General features: G+C 40.0%; 1 protein-coding gene across 4 annotated transcripts in view; it reads right to left on the bottom strand.

Annotated features, from left to right (window-relative positions):
- The window catches only part of IMPG1 (interphotoreceptor matrix proteoglycan 1), a 236,679-nt gene that overhangs the window by 188,292 nt on the left and 27,697 nt on the right, over positions 1–20,690 (bottom strand). For all 4 annotated transcript variants that reach the window (XM_072142085.1, XM_072142084.1, XM_072142086.1 and 1 more), the window contains exon 2: positions 17,117–17,338. In XM_072142085.1, the coding sequence (XP_071998186.1) occupies positions 17,117–17,338 (222 nt within the window). The remainder of the gene's footprint in view (positions 1–17,116; positions 17,339–20,690) is intronic.

Here is a 20,690-nt window from a genome sequence, read left to right as displayed (position 1 = left end):
GCCTCCATACATCGTCCCTTTATCAAACGAGGTTTGTCAGGCCGAAATTTGGGTTGTTTTCATGGATTCCACATCAAAGTTGTTAACTTTGTCGCCACCCTGCTGTGTTATCCACAAAATACACTGGCAAACTTTTACCATTTACGGATATTATTTCAGCGCTTCTTGCGCATCTGTTTACATTCCCCTCACCCGCCATATCCTAAACTTATAAGAACGCTACTACACTTGATCTTATACAAAAGGTTCTTAGAAGTGCTGTTTGGGGAGTAGCCTAGAGACAGGGGCTTGGATTGGCGAAAGCTCGCCTAGCAGCGGAGCGCCAGCTCCATGCGCATCATGCGCTTCTTGCGCATCTGTTTACATTCCCCTCACCCGCCATATCCCAAACTTATAAGAACGCTACTACACTTAACTTGGTGCAGGCTGGGACCGAGTCTGACCCTGGGGCTGGTCATATACTGCCGACGCAGAGGATTGCGGGGCCTACCTCGGTCCAGGTCTCAAAGGCCTACTATACCTCCAAATCCTCCCACCCCTCCTCCACCTCCTCCTCCTCCGAATTACCATCCGTGGGCATGGCGCCATCAGTCGGTAGCTCTAGGCACAGCAGCAGTGCCGTTGCTAAGCGACAGCAGGCGGTGCTCAAACTGCTGAGCCTAGGTGATAAAAGGCACACCGCCCAAGAGCTATTGCAGGGCATTCCACATCAAACTTGTTAACTTTGTCGCCACCCTGCTGTGTAAGCCACAAAATATACTGGAAAACTTTTTTCATTTACGGATATTATTTCAGCGCTTCTTGCGCAGATGTTTACATTCCCCTCACCCGCCATATCCCAAACTTATAAGAACGCTACTACACTTGATCTTATCCGAAAGGTTCTTAGAAGTGCTGTTTGGGGAGTAGCCTAGAGACAGGGGCTTGGATTGGCGAAAGCTCGCCTGGCAGCGGAGCGCCAGCTCCATGCCAAGAACCAACTAACATAGTTTTAACTGCAGTACCTTTAATCTACTACTAGTTCACTGCCTCCATACATCGTCCCCTTATCAAACGAGCTGTGTCAGGCAGAATTTTGGATTGTTTTCATGGCTTCCATGTTAACTTTGTCGCCACCCTGCTGTGTAATCCACAAAATATACTGGCAAACTTTTATCATGTACCAATATTATTTGAGCGCTTCTTGCTCACCTTCTTTGGTTCCTCTCTGCTACCCATTGGTTTGAAGCCTGAGTCCATTTAGGGTATGTCGCCATGCCACTCTCTAGCCTTCCGCTGCTGCCGCTGCCTCTGCATGCCGTCCCCTATAGTGTCAGGGTCAATTATTGGATGTTTTAGATGCTATCTAGCTTCATTCTGTCACTCTGTCATGGCCATGCTGTTGCCCATAATTTTGGCATAATGGTGCATTTAAGCAGCCTCAGAGGCATCCATGCATGCTGCCCCTGCTGTTTCCTGTCCATTTCCGTGGTGTTTCCATCCTTTTCTGAGGTTCCCAGGTGTTTGGCCAAGCTTCCCTGTGCAGAGCCTTGGTCCCCTTGAAAAATGCTCGAGTCTCCCATTGACTTCAATGGGGCTCGTTACTCGAAACGAGCACTCGAGCATCGGGAAAAGTTCGTCTCGAATAACGAGTACCCGAGCATTTTAGTGCTCGCTCATCTCTAATGGTTACATAATGGAACAAGCAATCGGGGTTGTCAAATTCTGTTTTCATATTGGCACTAACAGCCAGTGGTATTTACCAGTAGCTATTAGTTAAATCAAGGATGGAAAAATATCAGGAAAAGCCAAGTCTTTCAATTGAATGTTCTACCCATGGCATTATTAAGGTATCAAATTCGGAGACATCATTAAGTTCACTTAATCATTGCAGACGCGTAATGAACCATCTGGTCACTCTTAGATTTTGAGCTCCTCAGATATTATCTGTCTTCTAGCTTTAGAGAATCTGTAGGGTTTCAGGTGCACCTGCAATAGATGTTCAGTAATAATATACAGCACATGACATGAGTCCGGCCCTTGCAGTTCTGAAAATGTGTTAATGCTTCTCTGTACCAGTTCACTGACCTGCTGTTTTGGGGACTCTGACAGAGACTTGACCTCTGAGGAGACATCACATGGGGTGGCTAACACTGATAGAGGCTCTCTCTATCTTTCCATGGCTTGATTAAATTCCACCCATAGCATTATGTCGGCATCAACTTTGGAGACATCATTAAGCTCACCAAAATCATTGAGTGAGTGGTCAACCCCCATTGTGCTTATTATAGATGGTTCATTATGTTTCTGCAAGAAAGAAATAAGCTGCACCTGTAGCGGTTACATAAAAAGGTGCAGACTGTGGGTCTCAGTGGCTCTGTCTTCAGGACATGACTGCTGAGTGCTGCATGTGAGAGCTGAGACCTCCATGTCTTGGACTGCAAACAATTCTGTGAAGGCCTAATAGTAAGGTATCTGGTATAGTCAGGATTGACTGTGTTTAATTAGAGCTCAGACAAGCAGGTTTTGTGTTCTGTTTTGTACTGAAGAAAGACTGTTTTTTAAAGAAGGTAGGTAGAGCAGGACAATGAAAAGATGAATTAAGATCCGTGGTGGGTGCAGGCTTCAAGGGGTCCGAGTCAAGATCAAGATCATGCTTGAAAATGGCTGCATTGAAACAGCGGAAAAGTTGCATCTGCCCGCTGGTGAAATAGAAAGCACTGGTTCACAAGTTGGAGTGCTACCTGTTTTTTTATTTTATTTTTACATATATAATATAAACAGGGCCGGATTATAGGCGGGGCTCCCGGGGCGCTAGACTTAGTTGCATCGGCGCTGCACATGGGTGCCGATGCTTCCTGTCAGCTCAGGAAGTTAACTGTCACATGAGTGACAGCTGTGCTGCGATCGCAGCGCTTCCAGTCATGTGCAAAACAGTGGCAGTGCTGTGCCGCCGGCCAGCACCTGTGGCTGCCCGCTCCAGTACTAGAACATCGCTCCCTCCTAGCAGGGAGGAGTAGCTATTCCTTCCACCGCGCCTGGCCTGTATGTCAGCTACACAGGTCGCGCTAGTGACGTCACTGCGTGACCTGTGTAGCGTGGAGGAGTGTCGGCACTTACTATGTGCTGCGCTCTGATGCGCGGGCCCGGCTGCAGGCTGAATGGCAGAACCCAGGACCCCATGGAGATTTACAGCGTGGAGAAGGCCAGAGGTGACAGCAGCTTTCAAAGAAGCAGGGTAATGTATTACATAACCTCTGCTGCCCTATTGTTTATGTTATCTTTCTCTGTGAGACTTGAAGTGAATGTGGGGGAAGGGGGACTGTTGGGGCAGGTGAGGGACTCACTATTTACAATTAAAACTACATTAGATTATTATTAGGATGGCTGGACACTAATTATTCAAATACTAATTATAGTGAGCACTTTATTGTTATTGTGGGATACTACTAGGTAGTCACTAGATCTATTGTTATTAACTTCTTAATGCTGAGGCCCTGCATTATTTTTTTTTTTATTCCATTTTTCACTCCCCAACTTAAAAATCTATAACTTTTTTTAGTTTTCCATGTACGGAGCTGTGTGATGGCTTGATTTCTGCGTAACAAATTGCACTTCATAGTGACAGTATTTAATATTCCATGCTGTGTACTGGGGAGCGGTAAGAAATTCCAAATGCAGTGAAATTGGTGAAAAAAACACATTTGTCTCAGTACGATCACGGGGATACCAAATTTATTGTGGTTTAATACATTTTTAAAAATTACAACCTTCTGTATAAAAATAAAATTCTCTGTTTCACCATATTTTGGCGCAAATATATTTTTCATACTTTGGTATGTGGAGATGTGTGAAATATTGTGGGATGAGCTGATGTTTTCTTTGGTACCATTTCTGATCACTTGTTATTACATTTTTTATGTTGCAAAATGGCAAAAAAGTGGCTTTCGAACAGTTGGGTGCTATTATTTGCGTAACAGGGTTGAATGCCGAGAATAACCATTATCATATTTTGATAGATCAGACATTTTGAGATTCGGGGATGCCTAATATGTTTATGATTTTTACTGTTTTTTAATTTTTATATCAGTTCTAGAGGATTTGTGATTTCAATTTTTAGTTGTATTTTTTTTATAACATTTGTTTTACTATTTTTCACACCCCTGGGTTGTCTGATTGATCCTACAATACACTGCAATACTACAGTAAGGCAGCACATGAGCTGAATGTATTATAGTAAATTAAAAGGGGCAATGTAAGTATCATTATTAATTTATTACACACATCCTAGGGCACAGTGTGGTCAGTTGTGGTGTGAGGGGTATATACTATATAATTTAGGAGCACGGTGTTATTCAGGTGACACTATAGTGTAAGTGACTGTAGTGTCTTTAGGATCACAGAGGTAATGCAAGGAGCCGACCACAGCTGAGCATGAATTCTTCATCGACAAGTGTTGGCCTGGAGAATCTTTATGAATTTCTATACCTGATGCAGCAGATCATCACCTGTGAGTTGCTAAATGTCACTTTCTTCTTCACACAAGGTAGCAGCATAAGTCCTGTGGAAGGAAAGATGTTAGGCCTGCGGCAGCATTCCTGCATGTAATATGGTGACACGGGGTGCAGCAGCCATGTGGATAAATTACACAGGTCTAATGCACCCCATATGTCCATATTTTACATTGGTCTGCTGCAGCCTGACCTCCTATGTTTTCTTGGAAAGGACTGTTGCCACTCCCTCTATGTGAAGCGCTCAGGTGTAACATTGTTGTATTCTAGTACACAGGGCAGAACTTTGTAATGTACGGGGCTACAGGTTGCAGCAGTCCTTTGTGTAATGCCATATATTACACACCACTCCTGCAGTGGGGGTGCAGATATTTGTGTTATGCATATTGTATTCCTATAGTAGTTATATTCTTGTACATAGGGGGCAGTATTATAGTAGTTATATTCCTGTACATAGGGGGTAGTATTATAGTAGTTATATTCCTGTTGGACCGCTTTCACATGAACGTTATGGGGATGTGTATCCGGCCGTACAGACCAAATATCCGTCCTCATAGACGCCTATGGCGTCCGGCAATGGCATGGTGAACACAACGTATGTCACTGTACCGTACTGTCCACAGGAAAAAGAGCTTGCTCTCTTATTTTCCTGCAAGTACGGGGAAAAAACATTCTAAGAAGCCTTAAACTGTGTCTGCGAGTTGCATTTTTGGATGCGTTTGTAAACGAATCCCAGAAATGCACATCTATGTCTAATAAAAATTAAAATGATTGTCTAAGTCGGGGGCCTCCACCAGATTTTGCGCCCAGGGGCCCCCACCAGCCTTAATCCGGCCCTGAATATAAAGTACCAAAAATGCAGGCAGCACTCCAAACATTCAAATCCAAGGTAATCTCTTTAATTAAAGTGCAACGTTTTGGTGATATCATACCTTTTCTAGCACTACTTGAGAAAGGTGAGATATCACCTCAGGATCCATTTTTTCCTGCTACTCTTTTACTGTTTATCATAGTGATGGATGGACAGATTTATATTTAATAAAAGTTAATGGAAAAAGAGCTAGTTCTTCTAAATTGGCTCAGTCTTCTAAAATATTGTCATTCAATTTGAAATAAAATGAATTTTATAAATGTTATCGACACTAGAGTTCTCCCATAACAAAGACTTGACAAGTTTCAGCTCACTTTCTCAGCTTAAAACTGAAACAGTTGTCAGGAACGAGAGATGTGCATGTCATGTCTTCCAGTTTTCGGTTCATTACACAGAACAAAGCTAAACTCTGAACCATCAGCTTAAACCATGAATAATCCCAATCATGTCAAGAATTGATAGCACTGGAAGTAGGAAGGATATTTTGTTTTCAACAAATAAAGCCTATTTACTTTCTAATTTTGTGTACAAGTTGTATACAATTGTTATATACAGTATTTTGTGATTGGGTATGATCTCTGCTGACCATCATTTAATGGGAGCTTTCATTGTTAACTTCCAGTGGAAGAACAGTTTTCAGTTGTAGAATAGATATTAGCATCACATTTGCTCTGTAAAATATTTTTTCTTTACGTCATAATAATAATAATAATCACCTCTATTATTTATAGAGCAACATCATATTCCTTAGTGATTTACAGATTATGGGGTGACATATGTAAATACAATAATACATTACAGAATAAAAACATAGTCATGTGAAACAACAGGAGGAAAGGGATAAGGTATAAGAGGTGTATCATGGTCCAGCCATTCTATACAAGGGTAAGGAATAGAGATAAGTGAACACACTCATCCAAGCTTGATGCTCGTTCGAGCATTAGCGTACTCGAAACTGCTCATTGCTCGAATATTTCGCCAGCTCGAGAAAATGGCATCTCCCGCCGTTTTGATTTTTGGCAGCCAGAAACAGAGCCAATCACAAGCCAGGAGACTCTGCACTCCACCCAGCATGATGTGGTACACTTACACATTGATAGCAGTGGTTGGATGGCCTGATCAAATGACCCTAGAATAGATTAGCCCCTGCCTGCGCTGCTCGCATCATTCTCTGTCTGGATGCCGTCAGGGAGAGAGCTGCTGCTGCTGCAGGGATAGCATTAGGGTGTTATATTAGCTTACTGTTAGGCAGGAGTGAGTTTACAAGAACCCAATAGCCCTTGTTAGGGCTAGAATATTTTTTTTTTCTTTGCTTGTGGCTGGGCTTGCTGGCACTAGTAGTGTAGCTAGTACCATATTGTGATGAATTTGCAGGGAGACTTGCAAATGTTCTATTTAGCTCTTAGTGACACACATATCCATCTCAAACACCTAAGTGGGACAATTTATTAGGGGTTTGATTGAATTAGGCACAGTCTGCCGATTTTTTTTTTCACAACTTAAAGTCACAGGCACAGCACAAAATCCAGTTGTGTGCTGTCAGTGTAGGTTAGAAACTAGCCATACAAGAACCCAACAGGCCTTCTTAGGGCTACAATAGTGTTATATATTTTATTTTTTTTTATTTGCTTGTGGCTGGCCTTGCTGGCACTAGTAGTGCAGCTAGTACCATATTGTGACGAATTTGCAGGGAGACTTGCGAACGTTCTATTTAGCTCTTAGTGACACACATATCCATATCAAACACCTAAGTGGGACAATTTATTAGGGGTTTGATTGAATTAGGCACAGTCTGCCGATTTTTTTTTTTTACTTTTATTTTTTTTTTTAAACTGAAAGTCATCACAGGCACAGCACAAAATCCAGTTGTGTGCTGTCAGTGTAGGTTAGAAACTAGTCATACAAGAACCCAACAGGCCTTCTTAGGGCTACAATAGCGTTATATATATATATATATATATATATATATATATATTTTATTTGCTTGTGGCTGGCCTTTCTGGCACTAGTAGTGCAGCTAGTACTATATTGTGACGAATTTGCAGGGAGACTTTGGAACGTTCTAGTTAGCTCTTAGTGACACACATATCCATCTCAAACACCTAAGTGGGACAATTTATTAGGGGTTTGATTGAATTAGGCACAGTCTGCTGATTTTTTTTTTTTTTCAAAACTGAAAGTCATCACAGGCACAGCACAAAATCCAGTTGTGTGCTGTCAGTGTAGGTTAGAAACTAGCCATAGCAATCATCATCATCATCTTCTGTGGTTGCTGTGTGATTTCTTCTGATCGTTTTTAAAAAAAAAAACAAAACAAAAAAAACCCATCAAAAATAAAAAAAACATGAACAAACCACAAAAAGCAAAAAAAAAACACATAAAAAATTTACAGTTTACACTTTAATTTTGAAAATGTTGAACCCGAGGGCTAGGGGTAGAGGACGAGGGCTTGGGCGTCAAACTACTGCAGGGTTCAGAGGCCGTGGTCCTGGCCGGGGGGTGAGACACCACCTGCTGATGAGGGAGCAGGGGAATGCCGCAGAGCTACACTCCCTAGGTTCATGTCTCAAGTTACTGGGACTGGTAGAGCACTGTTGAGGCCAGAACAGTGCGAACAGGTGATGTTGTGGATTGCGGACAATGCTTCTAGCCATTGGCCCACAAGTCAGTCTTCCACGAAGTCCACCCATGTCACCGAAATCAGCACTTCTCCAGCTCCTCCACCTCAGCCTCCTTTCCCCCAGTCTGCCCCCTCCCAGGAAAATTTGGCATTTGAACCGGCATACTCTGAGAAACTGTTTTCTGGACCCTTCCCAGAGTCACAAACCACTTGTCCGGTTGCTGCTGAGCTCTTTCCCGATGCCCAGGTTTTCCACCGGTCGCAGTCTGTGGGTGATGATAACATTGTTGACGTAGTGGAAGAAGTGTGTAAAGAGGTGTCGGACGATGAGGAGACATGGTTGTCAGACAGTGGTGAAGTTGTTCTCAGTGCAGGAAGTCCGAGGGGGGAGTAGACTGAGGGATCGGAGGATGATGAGGTGAACACAGTTGCACGAACCGGTGCTGTACGCCTTGGAGTTTCTTGCCTGCCCTGCCGCTAGCGTGATGTCTGAGCGAGTTTTCAGTGCAGCTGGTGGCATCATCACCGATAAGCGTACACGCCTGTCAACTAACAGCGCTGACAGGCTGATGCTTATCAAGATGAAATCAAGCCTGGATTTCTCAGGATTTCCATTCTCGAACAGGTGAAAGAAGCTCAACCTGAATAACCGCCATAACCAAGCCAATTACTACAGTACTACAGTACTACACTTGATCTTATACAAAAGGTTCTTAGAAGTGCTGTTTGTAGCCCCCGTCTGCTTTGAAAATTATAATTTTTTCAAAGTAAACGCTTCTGGTCCCCAGGCCCATTTTGGGTGGGGAGGAGCCGAGAGACAGGGGCTTGGACAGACGAAGGCTCGCCTGGCAGCGGACCACCAGCTCCATCCCAAGATTAGGCAGCCTCAGAGGCATCCATACATACTGCCCCTGCTGTTTCCTGTCCATTTCGCCTCAACGATCCTCCGCAGCGTCCACCAATGTCTCCATGCGCAACTTTCAACTGTCTATACCCCAGACACTGGAGCGCGAGAGGAAATACAGCACTTATCAAACGAGCTGTGTCAGGCAGAATTTTCAGGTGTTTCACCAGATACATAATGGAACTCGGCCCATCTGTCGCCGCCATGCTGGATTCCTGAAGTTTCAATCATAGCAGCGCAATATGGATGCCCCATACTGTCGCTCTTAATCATGGAAGTCGTCTCAATGGCTGCCTCCACATGTCGTCCCCTTATGAAACGAGCTGTGTCAGGCTCGTTCTTCGGGTGTTTCACCAGATACGTTATGGAACTTGGTCACTATGTCGCCACCATGCTGTGTTATTGACAAAATATACCGTCAACCTTTTGTTCACATAGGAAATAATTTCAGCACTTCTTGCTCACCTCCTTTAGTTCCTCTCTGCCGCCTTAATCAGGCAAAATACTGATACATACAGTGCTACACGTTATCCTCGCCAAAAGGAATTTTTAAAATTGGTTTGAAGCCTGAGTCCATTTGGGGTATGTCACCATGCCACTCTCTAGCCTTCCGCTGCTGCCGCTGCCTCTGCATGCCGTCTTCTATAGTGTCAGGGTCAATTATTGGATGTTTTTTATGCTATCTGGCCTCATTCGGTCACTCTGTCATCGCCATGCTGTTGCCCATAATTTTGGCATAATGGTGTGATTAAGCAGCCTCAGAGGCATCCATGCATACTGCCCCTGCTGTTTTCTGTCCATTTCCGTGGTGTTTCCATTATTTTCTGAGGTTTCCAGGTGTTTGGCCAAGCTTCCCTGTGCAGAGCCTTGGTCTCCTTGAAAAATGATCGAGTCTCCCATTGACTTCAAAGGGGTTCGTTATTCGAGACGAGCACTCGAACATCGGGAAAAGTTTGTCTCAAATAACGAGCACCCGAGCATTTTAGTGCTCGCTCATCTCTAGTAAGGAATGAAAATAATTTAATAAATAAAGATGCTGCTGCCTGAACCAGCCATTAGCCACCATTTTATATACATAACCAGGGTCAAATACTGCAGCAAAGCCTGTAGCTTAGTATCTGGTGTTTGCCAGATAAATGGCAGGAGGAGGACATAAAAACATCAAAGGATAACTGTGTTATTATATAAAGAATACACATATTGTTTAACATCCACTAATATTTAAAAAGCACACCTGAAAATGTTTTGTAACACATTTTTTTAATTTGAAGTTTGAAGATGGACAAGTAGAATCTAATATTTACTGCTATAGATCATAGGCTTTCTTAACATCATTAAAAAGGGATCCTATCCATCACCATGATACGTGATGACCATTATATACAGCCTACAAAAAGAGTTGGATCTGGCACAACATAAAAGAGCATCCACGGGTGTTCTTTGTCAAAAACGAACTTCCTTTATTTCATGAAAGACATCTTAAAACATGAGGAGGCAGTCTGGTTTAAGTTCTTCAACACAACAGCGTCTGAATCATAACATATAATATACAGCCTATTATACATTTTTTGTTCAATGTCTAAATGTGATTCTATAAGAACTTTTAAAGTTGTATAATCAAGCTATATATTTTGTAAGTAGTATCTCTTCTGGCAAGATATCCATCACTGGTATTAATTGTTCTCCACCCTTCGTGATGTTAACACACATTCATTCTGCTTTACTGGAGGGAATTCATTATTTCCATATTGCATGTTATTTCATATATATTGATGGATGGCTATCCAGCGTTTTCTTCGTCAATATAGTAATCATATGCCTAGGTTTTTAGCAGAAATCATCTGTAGCAGTTAATTTAATGTGGGACTCCTTGATTTCAGTCATTGAGATTTAAATTACCTTCCATTACTGTAGATCTTGTCTGGTGAGAAGAAAGGATTGGCCTGCAATTAATTTTCTACCATGATTCTCTGCTAAGTCATATCATAGCTTCATTGGTTGAACTTGATGGACAAGTGTCTTTTTTCAACCGTATAAACTATGATAGCTATGATGGAACCAGTTGGGATATGGCAATAAGGGTCATTAGGGTAACTTCCATACTGAAACCATCATGATGATCTCTATGTGAAATATACTGGTGTTGCACCATTATGAAATTAACTGTCTTACTCTAAGGGGGAGCGGGCTAGTAGGATTACTCACCCCATTACATCCCAACTCAAGGTAAGGTCCCTTACACACAAACTTTCATGGCGGTCATATGCATTGTGCTTAGCACTGTACAGTGAGCACATGTGTCACTGTACCAATGCCATTGCCAGAAAAAAAGATAGAATATACCTGGCCCGGCAGGTATATACCTGGCCTTTCTCCATCTGAAATTATGCTATAGCTAGGTCCCAGCCTGGCCGTGGCATATGTTTATTTAAAAGCAGCTTAAAGCCAACAACATTCTGGCTTAGAAATAATCGGTTAAGAAATGTAAAAATGTCATTAGCTGGTGTCAGATCTACTTCAGAGCTTATTCTTACCTCTACGTTGCAGTGAGTCACCCTTTACCACTGATTAATTTTTTTTTTTACTGTCATTTTACTAAACTACTTTGTGTCACAATGTTATCAGACTGCTTTGATGTTTGAACAGAAATAATTGAATACTCCATATTTACATTATATATTTCAATTTTTGCTGTAATAGTTATAAGGTCATCATAACTCTCTTTGTTATGTCTTCATATCTCATATGTAAGATAAGGTTTGTAATTTATGTACTTCTTGTTATTTTTAGTAGAAGTTTGTGTTGTCTATCTAAATAACTTTTCTTGTCACTTGTAGAATTTTCTCTCTTTTCTACACTTGGGAGATTTGCTGTTTTACTCATCCTTTCACATTCCATTGTATATGACTATAAAGAGCTTATCTTTCCTTGTCATAACAGAACTCTTGAGAGTGCAGACAAGTCACTATTGATAAGTGATCTACATGCATATTCTGAAGTAACCATGGCATGGTAAACTGACTAGATGACAGATACTATTATGAAACCAGTACTGCACAGAGTTATATTCTAAAAAAAAAAAAAACTAAAATGTCCTTAAAAAAATCAGTTCTTTAGAAGAAAATGAGTGTACGCTGAAGCATATGTTCTGTTGATGCCTTAGTCACCACTTTCATAAGTATTATACAGTACATGCTATTTGTAAAGAAGTTTATCTACCCTTTTCAAAAGTGCTGATCCATAAAAATACTAAAGAACAGTTTATGAATCTATTTCATATATACTATTGATATGGATAGCAAAATTAGAATTCTAAATACAGGCGGTCCCCTACTTAAGGACACCCGACTTACAGACAACCCATAGTTACAGACGGACCCCTCTGCCCACTGTGACCTCTGGTGAAGCTCTCTGGATGCTTTACTATAGTCCCAGACTGCAATGATCAGATGTAAGATGCCTGTAATGAAGCTTTATTGATAATTCTTGGTCCAATTACACCAAAAATTTTGAAACTCCAATTGTCACTGGGGCAAAAGAAAAAAAATTGTCTAGAACTTCCATTATAAAATATACAGTTTCGACTTACATACAAATTCAACTTAAGAACAAACCTCCAGACCCTATCTTGTATGTAACCCGGGGACTGCCTGTATGTTAATGTCTCATCTAAAAAAAAGCTCACAATAAACTCAATATTCTTATCATATTTAAACCTATGCACTAAATATTCTGGTATTCTGGTTTTTGGTAAGGGGAACACAAGTTAGATCTGACAATTGTTTTTAAAGCACATCTACCATCAAAATCAAGCATAATAAACCAGGGACCCAAACTCATAGATCACTGTGATTGTGTTAATCTTCTTATGCTTGTCTCCCCCTATGCTCCCTCAGCACTTACCCCCTCCCTCTGCCTGTGAAACTGCAGCAGGGAGGGGCGATGGTTACCCCCCCCCCCAGGAGCCCTTCAGGTTTATCAGCATAGTTTTAAAAGTTGATTTTAGAAGGCAGAAGGCCATGGAAAACATATATAAGAAGATTACCAGAGTTACATTATCTGGATCTATGACTAAGTGTCCCTAGTTTATCATGCTTTATTTTGATGCAAGATTTCCTTTAACTAACTTATGGCATCTGCATCACTTCTTCTCATCATACCGTCATATCAACTTTTTAAGGTTAAGGATGACCTACAAAACATACAAAATGTCCATATTGTACAAAGGATATGATGAAATTATAGTTAAAAATGTATTTTAAGTCGCCTGAAGGGTTTTGGGGTTACCAGACTCCGGGAAAGGACTGCATGCCCCCACAGTGTGCCTTTAATCCGCCTTTCCTGTCAGCTGCTTTAAGAACTGGCTGACATCATCAGGGAGGGTGAGTTAGAAATGCTGTGGGGGTGTGCAGCCCTAGCCTAGAGGGGCTCTGGTAACGGTGCTTGGAGCCATTCAGACTAATTTACATGAACATTAAACTCTTTTTTTAAAACAAAGAAACACCGGGCTATAAGCTTTTATAACAGTATGTCTGTGTTCAGCTTTTTAAACTATACAAAGCACTGGTGGTGCTTTATAAAGGTTAAATTATGTAGTAGATTTCCTTCAAGGTAAAAGATACACCTATAGCGTGCTCCATCTGTGGACAATCTGTCTAATGCTTTAATAGTCAGCCTTTCCGTAGTATCTCCATCCCATCTTCCGTGATACCGTTCCCTGATGATCTTTAAATTTTAGTGGAATTATTTTAAACAAAATTTTCCTTTGTTCATCACTGACTTCACAAGTTTTTTCAGTTTTCTGGGGGGAAGAAGTCAGCAAAATAGCTTTATGCTCATATTGCAACTAAGCATTTTTAAGCTCTGTATTTTGCATTTAATGTCTCTACAATCCAACAGAGAAAATGGGAACACATTGAGGCAGAGACCAATGAAATATAGTTATGTATTACACCAACACCTATGAGCTTATATAGAAATGCAGAGTTATATACAGATGGTAAAGCAAGCATCTAAAAGAGCTCCTGTTACAGGGGAAAATAACACCCTATGGGCTGCTATACCTGTAAAGCTGTACTGGATCTGATAACTTTGACTCTTCAAGTATTCATGCTAAGTAATTAGTACTGGAGAATGCAGAACAGAATTTTCAACAATTCACTGTAAAGAATAACTACTGTAAACTTTTCAAGCTAAGAAATTATTATTGCAGGTATTAAAAGTTGTGGTATACATTTTTGAAAACAAAAGCTTCAATATCCACATTTTTGGCTCTTGTATTCTTCTGGAGTGAGCACTGTTTCTGTGTTCTCAAATGTATACACAGCAGTTAGATAAGGTGATTAGGGCAAATTTATATTTAATATTATTTTAATATTTTAGCGATAATTGAGATCTTTAAATGTATCTGTTATGCAGTTAGGGAATGACTTGTATGGACTAGAGAACAGACAAGGCCAGTGAACCCTGAGGCTAAACTCCCTTCCTGTCTGACCCTACCTAATTACCCAGCATACCCTAAGAGGTAGGTGAAAACTGGTGGACATTCCTTTCCTGCACCAAAGTGCAAAGATGGAGACGAACACTGGACAATACAAACATAGAATAGTAGTCAGTAAATATGGATCAATGCCAAAAGGACAATGCCAAACAGAATCAATGGATCAACAAAACTGATGGTCAGAAAACAAAAGGATAAAGAATCCAAGATACATAAGTTAGGTTAAACACCAACGGGTGTGGTGGAAATCGATTAAGACAGCCAGGAAAGGAATAAAGCAGTGTTCAGACTAGTAAATACAGTATATAATCCATAAACAAAAGCACAGGTATCAGTGCATCCACAGCTGTACTTAACAGACAAAGGATGATGCTGAAGCCAGAATGGGCACAGATGTTACACTATCTAGTTCCTGTCAATTAGAAACTGTTAACGATTTTGGAGGCAGGAAGATGTGATGGTAAAGTTCTTTTAGACAAACATTGAAGTACTGAAAGAAAGAGCTATTAAAAAAAGGACAAAGAAACATTTTTCAATAAAAATACACAAAAATATTAATGATTATCACTTTTACTATTCTGTGGCTGAAATGTTTATTTATGCTTTAAGGTGTTGTTCTTATAAAAATCTATCTATATCTTTCAAAGTCATTTTTTCACATTTTGCAGTACTATAGGAGAATTGAAATATTGATTCTAGTAAAGACTGATGAAACTGTAAACCAACCACTTACTGTGTTTTTACAAGATACATTTCCGTATTAACTAAAACAAATTGAACAATGTATAAAGCTCTAATTTCAAACCCAATCAAACATCAATCCTGAGGAAGATTAAACCTTTGCTGTTGATATAATGTTATATGTTCCAATTTCGGTTGTACATGACAATTTTTTATAGAGGTAAATGGTCCCATCTGTGTATAGGGCTAATTTTATTATCCCATTGCTCCTAACATAATAACATTTTACACAGCAGTAAAAGTGTAGAAGACACAAAGGTTCATTCTACTACAGTAAATATTACAAGGTTATTGAAAAAAAACCTTTATTACATCTGAATCCATTGTAACTTAGTGTATAAAGTTACAGGCATTGTGTAGAAAAAAAAGAAATGTACAGTATGCTTCAGTACTTCATGGAATGCCTAATCTATAAAGGCAACATTTTACATAAATTAATCTCTACACATTTCCTAATCATTCATTTGAATACTGAAATTTGTATCCATACAGTCGTGGCCAAAAGTATTGGCTCCCCTGCAATTCTGTCAGATAATTCTCAGTTTTTTTCAATACTTTGGTATTATTATCTTCATTTAATTTGTCTTCAATGGAAAACCACAAAAAGAATTTTCAAAAAGCCAAATTGGATGTAATTCCACACCAAACATAAAAAATGGGATGGACAAAAGTATTGGCACTGTTTGAAAATCAAGTGTTGCTTTTAGAGATGGGCGCATTTGTTAAAATTCAGTTTGTCCCGATTCGCAGACAAAAAAATTTGATTCGACCCGAATCGAATCATGACGAATCACGTTAAAAAACAGGTATTTCCTGACTGCAGATCGCCTGTAGGGTGTTGTAGAACGTTGTGCCATGCTTAACTATGCATAGGGAGCATGGTTTGGTCTTCAAGCAATGCTGTGTTTTAGTATGACACGCACATGACAGCCGCCGCTCTTAGAATCGCTTCACTCTTCAATTCCATGGGCACTTACATAGGCCAACTTCACCAAATAAGCGAAGCGGGAAGGCAGCCTGACAAGGTAACGTCTCAGCCAGCTCAGAAAGACTGAGCTGAGGGCCAAGATCCCACTATAACATCACTCTTTTTACATCAGACATCAGATAATTTCATAAATTACGGGGGGACATAGTGAGGACTTCTCCCGAGCTTCACCAATTTTCTGGAATGCCCTTCTTTGGACTATTAGATTAATGCCCAATATCCAAATATCGAATGTGCTCTTTAAACACATCTCTTTAGGCAAGTCGATCACATTCCCTAGCTGCATGAAACTTCAACTTTCTTTACTAAACCATCCTGTGCACTCCCCCGTCTGTTATATGGTAGGCACCAGATACCAAGCTACAGGTTTCTCTGCAGTTGTACCAACCTTGGATTCTCTACACAAGGTGACGGCTGATGACTTTTTCTTGCAGCAGCATTTTTATGTATTTTAAATATGATTCATGGACCATTATACAAGCTATTATACTTATACTTATATCTTAGGCTACATTCACACTGACGTGTCCCCGCCGTACCGTAGCACAGCGGGCACACGGCGGCACCCCTCTCCATAATAATATATGGCGCATGGTGTCATATTCCGGAGAAAGATCGGACATGCGCTGTACGGTGCCATGCGCCCATTACCAGCCGTGGTGGTCAGCCGTATATACGTCCCCCATACGTTCGTGTGAATGTAGCCTTAGACTGTAAGCACTTGTGAGCAGGGCTCTCACTCCTATGTCTTCCATTTGTAAAGCACTACGAAATATGATAATACTTAATTAAGATTAAAATTCTAAAAGTTGTGCTGTTGACCTATAATATCAATGTCTTACTTATTAAGCAAAATGCACCTGAATTCTGTTTCAATGTTAGCACTGTCTAACTTTGACACTATTAGTAAATTGCCCCTATGTATAGGTAATTTCTTGGCCTAAAGCTCCATACAGGATACATTTAAAACCAACAAATGAAGTAAATTGTACTTTCACTTACCCCTCAGTCTGTAGTACGCCAAGTGACTTGCAATGATTTGCTTCACTGATTCTTGTGGGCACACTTTAACTCCTGTTGGATAAACTGTAGCTCTTTTTGTTCTTAATCTCTTCAAGTCAAATAACCGTTTTATTGTTGAAGCTTTAGAAATCTTCTTGTATATATCTTGTTGTGCAAGTACTGGTGCAGCGCTGTTTCCATGTTCTGATTTGTTTACAATTTCTGCCAAAAATATAAATTCATTAATGTCAGTTTTTAGCAGCATGTCTAAAATTTATGATAAAATTACTTTATAGTTTTAAAGTTAGTGTCATAATTGCTTGCTAAAAATTGTCACAATAACAAGGCAGAGGTTGGGGACAAACAACTCAATGTAGGTGTGTGGGGGGGGGGAGGGTGTGCAAGGTGCTTGTAGACCTTATCAATCACAGCCTGCAGTAAAGTCCCTGACATCTGGAGACTATTATGTGTACCAGATCAAGCCTAGTGACTTCAGACCTATCACACTTTCCTCCAACAATATATTTCAAATCTTGTTAAAAACAATAATGATCCCCAAAAAAGTCAACCCTGAAATCTCTTTAAAATATGGAAAACCGATGTTTGATTTGTAAATCGTGTGACATTAAAATAAAATATCCAGACATTTTAAAAATTATGAAAACATAAAACAGACATATGGGAAATGTTATCTAGTAACTAATTTGGGTGGTAAAACTATCCGTCTGAAAACAAGATAATTTCAAATTTTGAAAATGGTGAATGGAAAAACATATCAGCCAAAATTTATCACTAACGTGAAGTACAAGATGTAACGGAAAAGTAATCTCAAAATCACTTTGGTAAGTTAAAGTGTTCAAAAGTTATAACCATATAAAGTGATGCATGTCAGATTACAAAGAATGGTGCTGAGCCAAAAGACATCACAGGATATATCTCAAGCTTATTCATTTTATTCATTGTCTAAACTGCCATTTTATAGCCACCCACTTTATATATAGGTGAGATGTGGTCTTTGAGTTGCCTTGATATACTGAAAAGATGTATTATTGATATTCTGTTTCCAAAATCTGTGCCCCTTTTTTTGAAGTCTCTGGCAATAATGGTGGGTGTCAGTGTTGCAAAATTGGGTAGTGTGGGCAGCTGAAAGGTACTGAAGGACATGAGGAAAATTTGTGATGGAGCCCTGCACTGAACTTTAAAAAATGTAAGAAGTAAACAAGTTTGGATGATCCTCTTTTGTGTTACTCACAACAATCTATAAATCTGACCAGAAATTGTGCAAGGTGGAATTTGGCATGCTCTTGATGTATGTTCTCTATTACTCTGCCTATTAATCAATCATTTACCCATGTTTAAATTTGACAACCATGTAAATAATCACTAAAACTAGGCTCAGTGACCCAAGACCTCTAGCAATGGTAGTTCCTATTGAACCATACACTTTATTTTTAGATGCTAGGGGAAAATATTTGGTTGATTCTGCCACATCCCCTAACACTCTTATATACATTCCTGTATGGGCGAAACAATGCAAGTGTGGTGAATCAGAGATTAGAGAAAACCAATGCTATAACCTTTGTTAGTGGCATATCCCTTGAAGTGTAGTTCTGCCTTATGTTAAACTAAATCTAGCCTACAACCTTTTTATTTGCCCCTCTTTCTACTGCACTGAAAGACAATTTTCTGGCTTACAAAGGGTTGCGTGTGTGCTTATTAAATGCATTACTTTGTTGGTCCAAGAAGTATTAGCATTTGTTGGAAACAAACTAGCCCTCTAGAATGCCGTTAGCTGGTAGTATATTATTTTAATTTATATTTTTTGGTATGTTTCTTTTCTGTCATTGGGGCTTGAAGCGCTTCAGTGCTCGGCATGCAGGATAGATAATTTTACAAGCTGCCAAGAATAACAACAGTTTGCTGCCTGAGGTGTAGGAAAATAAATTGTATTTTGAAACTTCTGCTTTAAACATCAGTGTTATTAGATAGAAGTCTGTGTCTTTGTAAATTCTTGCTTTGCTATCACTCTCAATACTCCAGGTATTAGCCATGAGGACAAAGACTAATACATGTGCCCCATTTGAATTGCTATGAAGCACAAAAGGTAGAAAATATGTTCTTTAGTATTTAACTCTTCCATTGAGTTGCCGCGATTATTAAATAGTGGGACGGAAAGGACATAAATATATTATTATATGATAAAAAATGACAGCACGTTATTTTATTTTATTTGTCCTACCTCAGGTCTGGCTTGGAAAATTCTGGTGGGGAGTCCTGTTTAAAGCCACACATACATAATTAAACTGTATCAGTTAATATAACTAGTGATTTACCAATAATCTATTGGTTTATCCTTAGGTATATTAGAAAACTGACAACACATGTAAACCTGGGGAGGCAGACCTGTTTTGGAGACCAACGCCTTACATTAAAGTCAGTGGGGCAGTGAAAATTATACTGCTCACAGATGAAAAATTATATAAAAATTAGAATATTGTTTTCTTCAAATATTGTTTTTGACTGACATGAGAAACAGAACTTTTGCTGCACATAGCATTCATATAATTCAGATTGTGTTTTGTTTTCAGAGAACATGGAGAGCATACATGGAGGCTTTATGTTTAATAGTGGAAAATGGTTTAAGCCAGGTTTAGCGATGACCGGGTTGGTCAAAATTCTTGTTCAACAACTTAATCTGAAGAGGAGGAAAAATTTTTTTCTGCACACGGACCCTGAACTTGACCCCATTAAAGTTAAAGGCGAGCCCATATTTCCTCGTTCTGCCACTGAGCTCTTGATTTTGTGTGGGAACTCCACCGGTAGTGCCTCCACCAAAGCATGGTTGTATGCCTTTTCTATCATGCTCTACTGGTGGAATAAAGGATTCTATCCTTGTAGCATGAATCTAGCAGGGTGAGCACCCAGTATTTGGCATTGTTGGTTATCCAGTTAACTCAGTGCTGTTGCACAAGCACTGCAGCATGTATTGGCTCTTGTGGACAATGTTGCCTGGAAGCAAGGACAAGATTTTCTTGGCGGGAGGTGTCTTCGCCTCCTTGATACTCCATTGATGCCCGTGAGATTCTCTCACGTCTGCTGGGACAAAAACTTCTACTCCTCCTCTTCTTTTTCTTGACATTGATAGTGCTGACAAAGTCATTATCAGTGTTGATCATATTGATGACATATTGGAAGCAGTGCAGCATGGCACAAATGTCCTTCATGGAGGCCCACTTGGTGGTGAAGTACTCTTGATCACTACTTCAACTTATCCTTTGCTCTGGAGCCAGAACTGAACTATTGCCTGTTGCTGCTCACACATGCTTTTCAGCATATGCAATGTTGAACTACACAAGCAGCTACATTGCATATAGGCGGTAGTGGGTGGTAAAGCCAAAGTTCCTCTGTAAGGCAGATGAAAATGCAAGATGAAAACAGCACGGTAAGAAAGCAAAAAATTTGAACACATGCCACAGTTTGTTCACCTGCTATAATATGTACGTAAAATTGGTGAGGAAACTTTGCACCAACAAGTTTTGCACATGCGCATGGTAAGAGATGTGCATGAACCTAA

The sequence above is a fragment of the Engystomops pustulosus genome, chromosome 3 (assembly GCF_040894005.1).
Source record: "Engystomops pustulosus chromosome 3, aEngPut4.maternal, whole genome shotgun sequence".
Lineage (NCBI taxonomy): Eukaryota > Metazoa > Chordata > Amphibia > Anura > Leptodactylidae > Engystomops > Engystomops pustulosus.
This window is presented reverse-complemented; position numbering and strand designations above follow the sequence as displayed.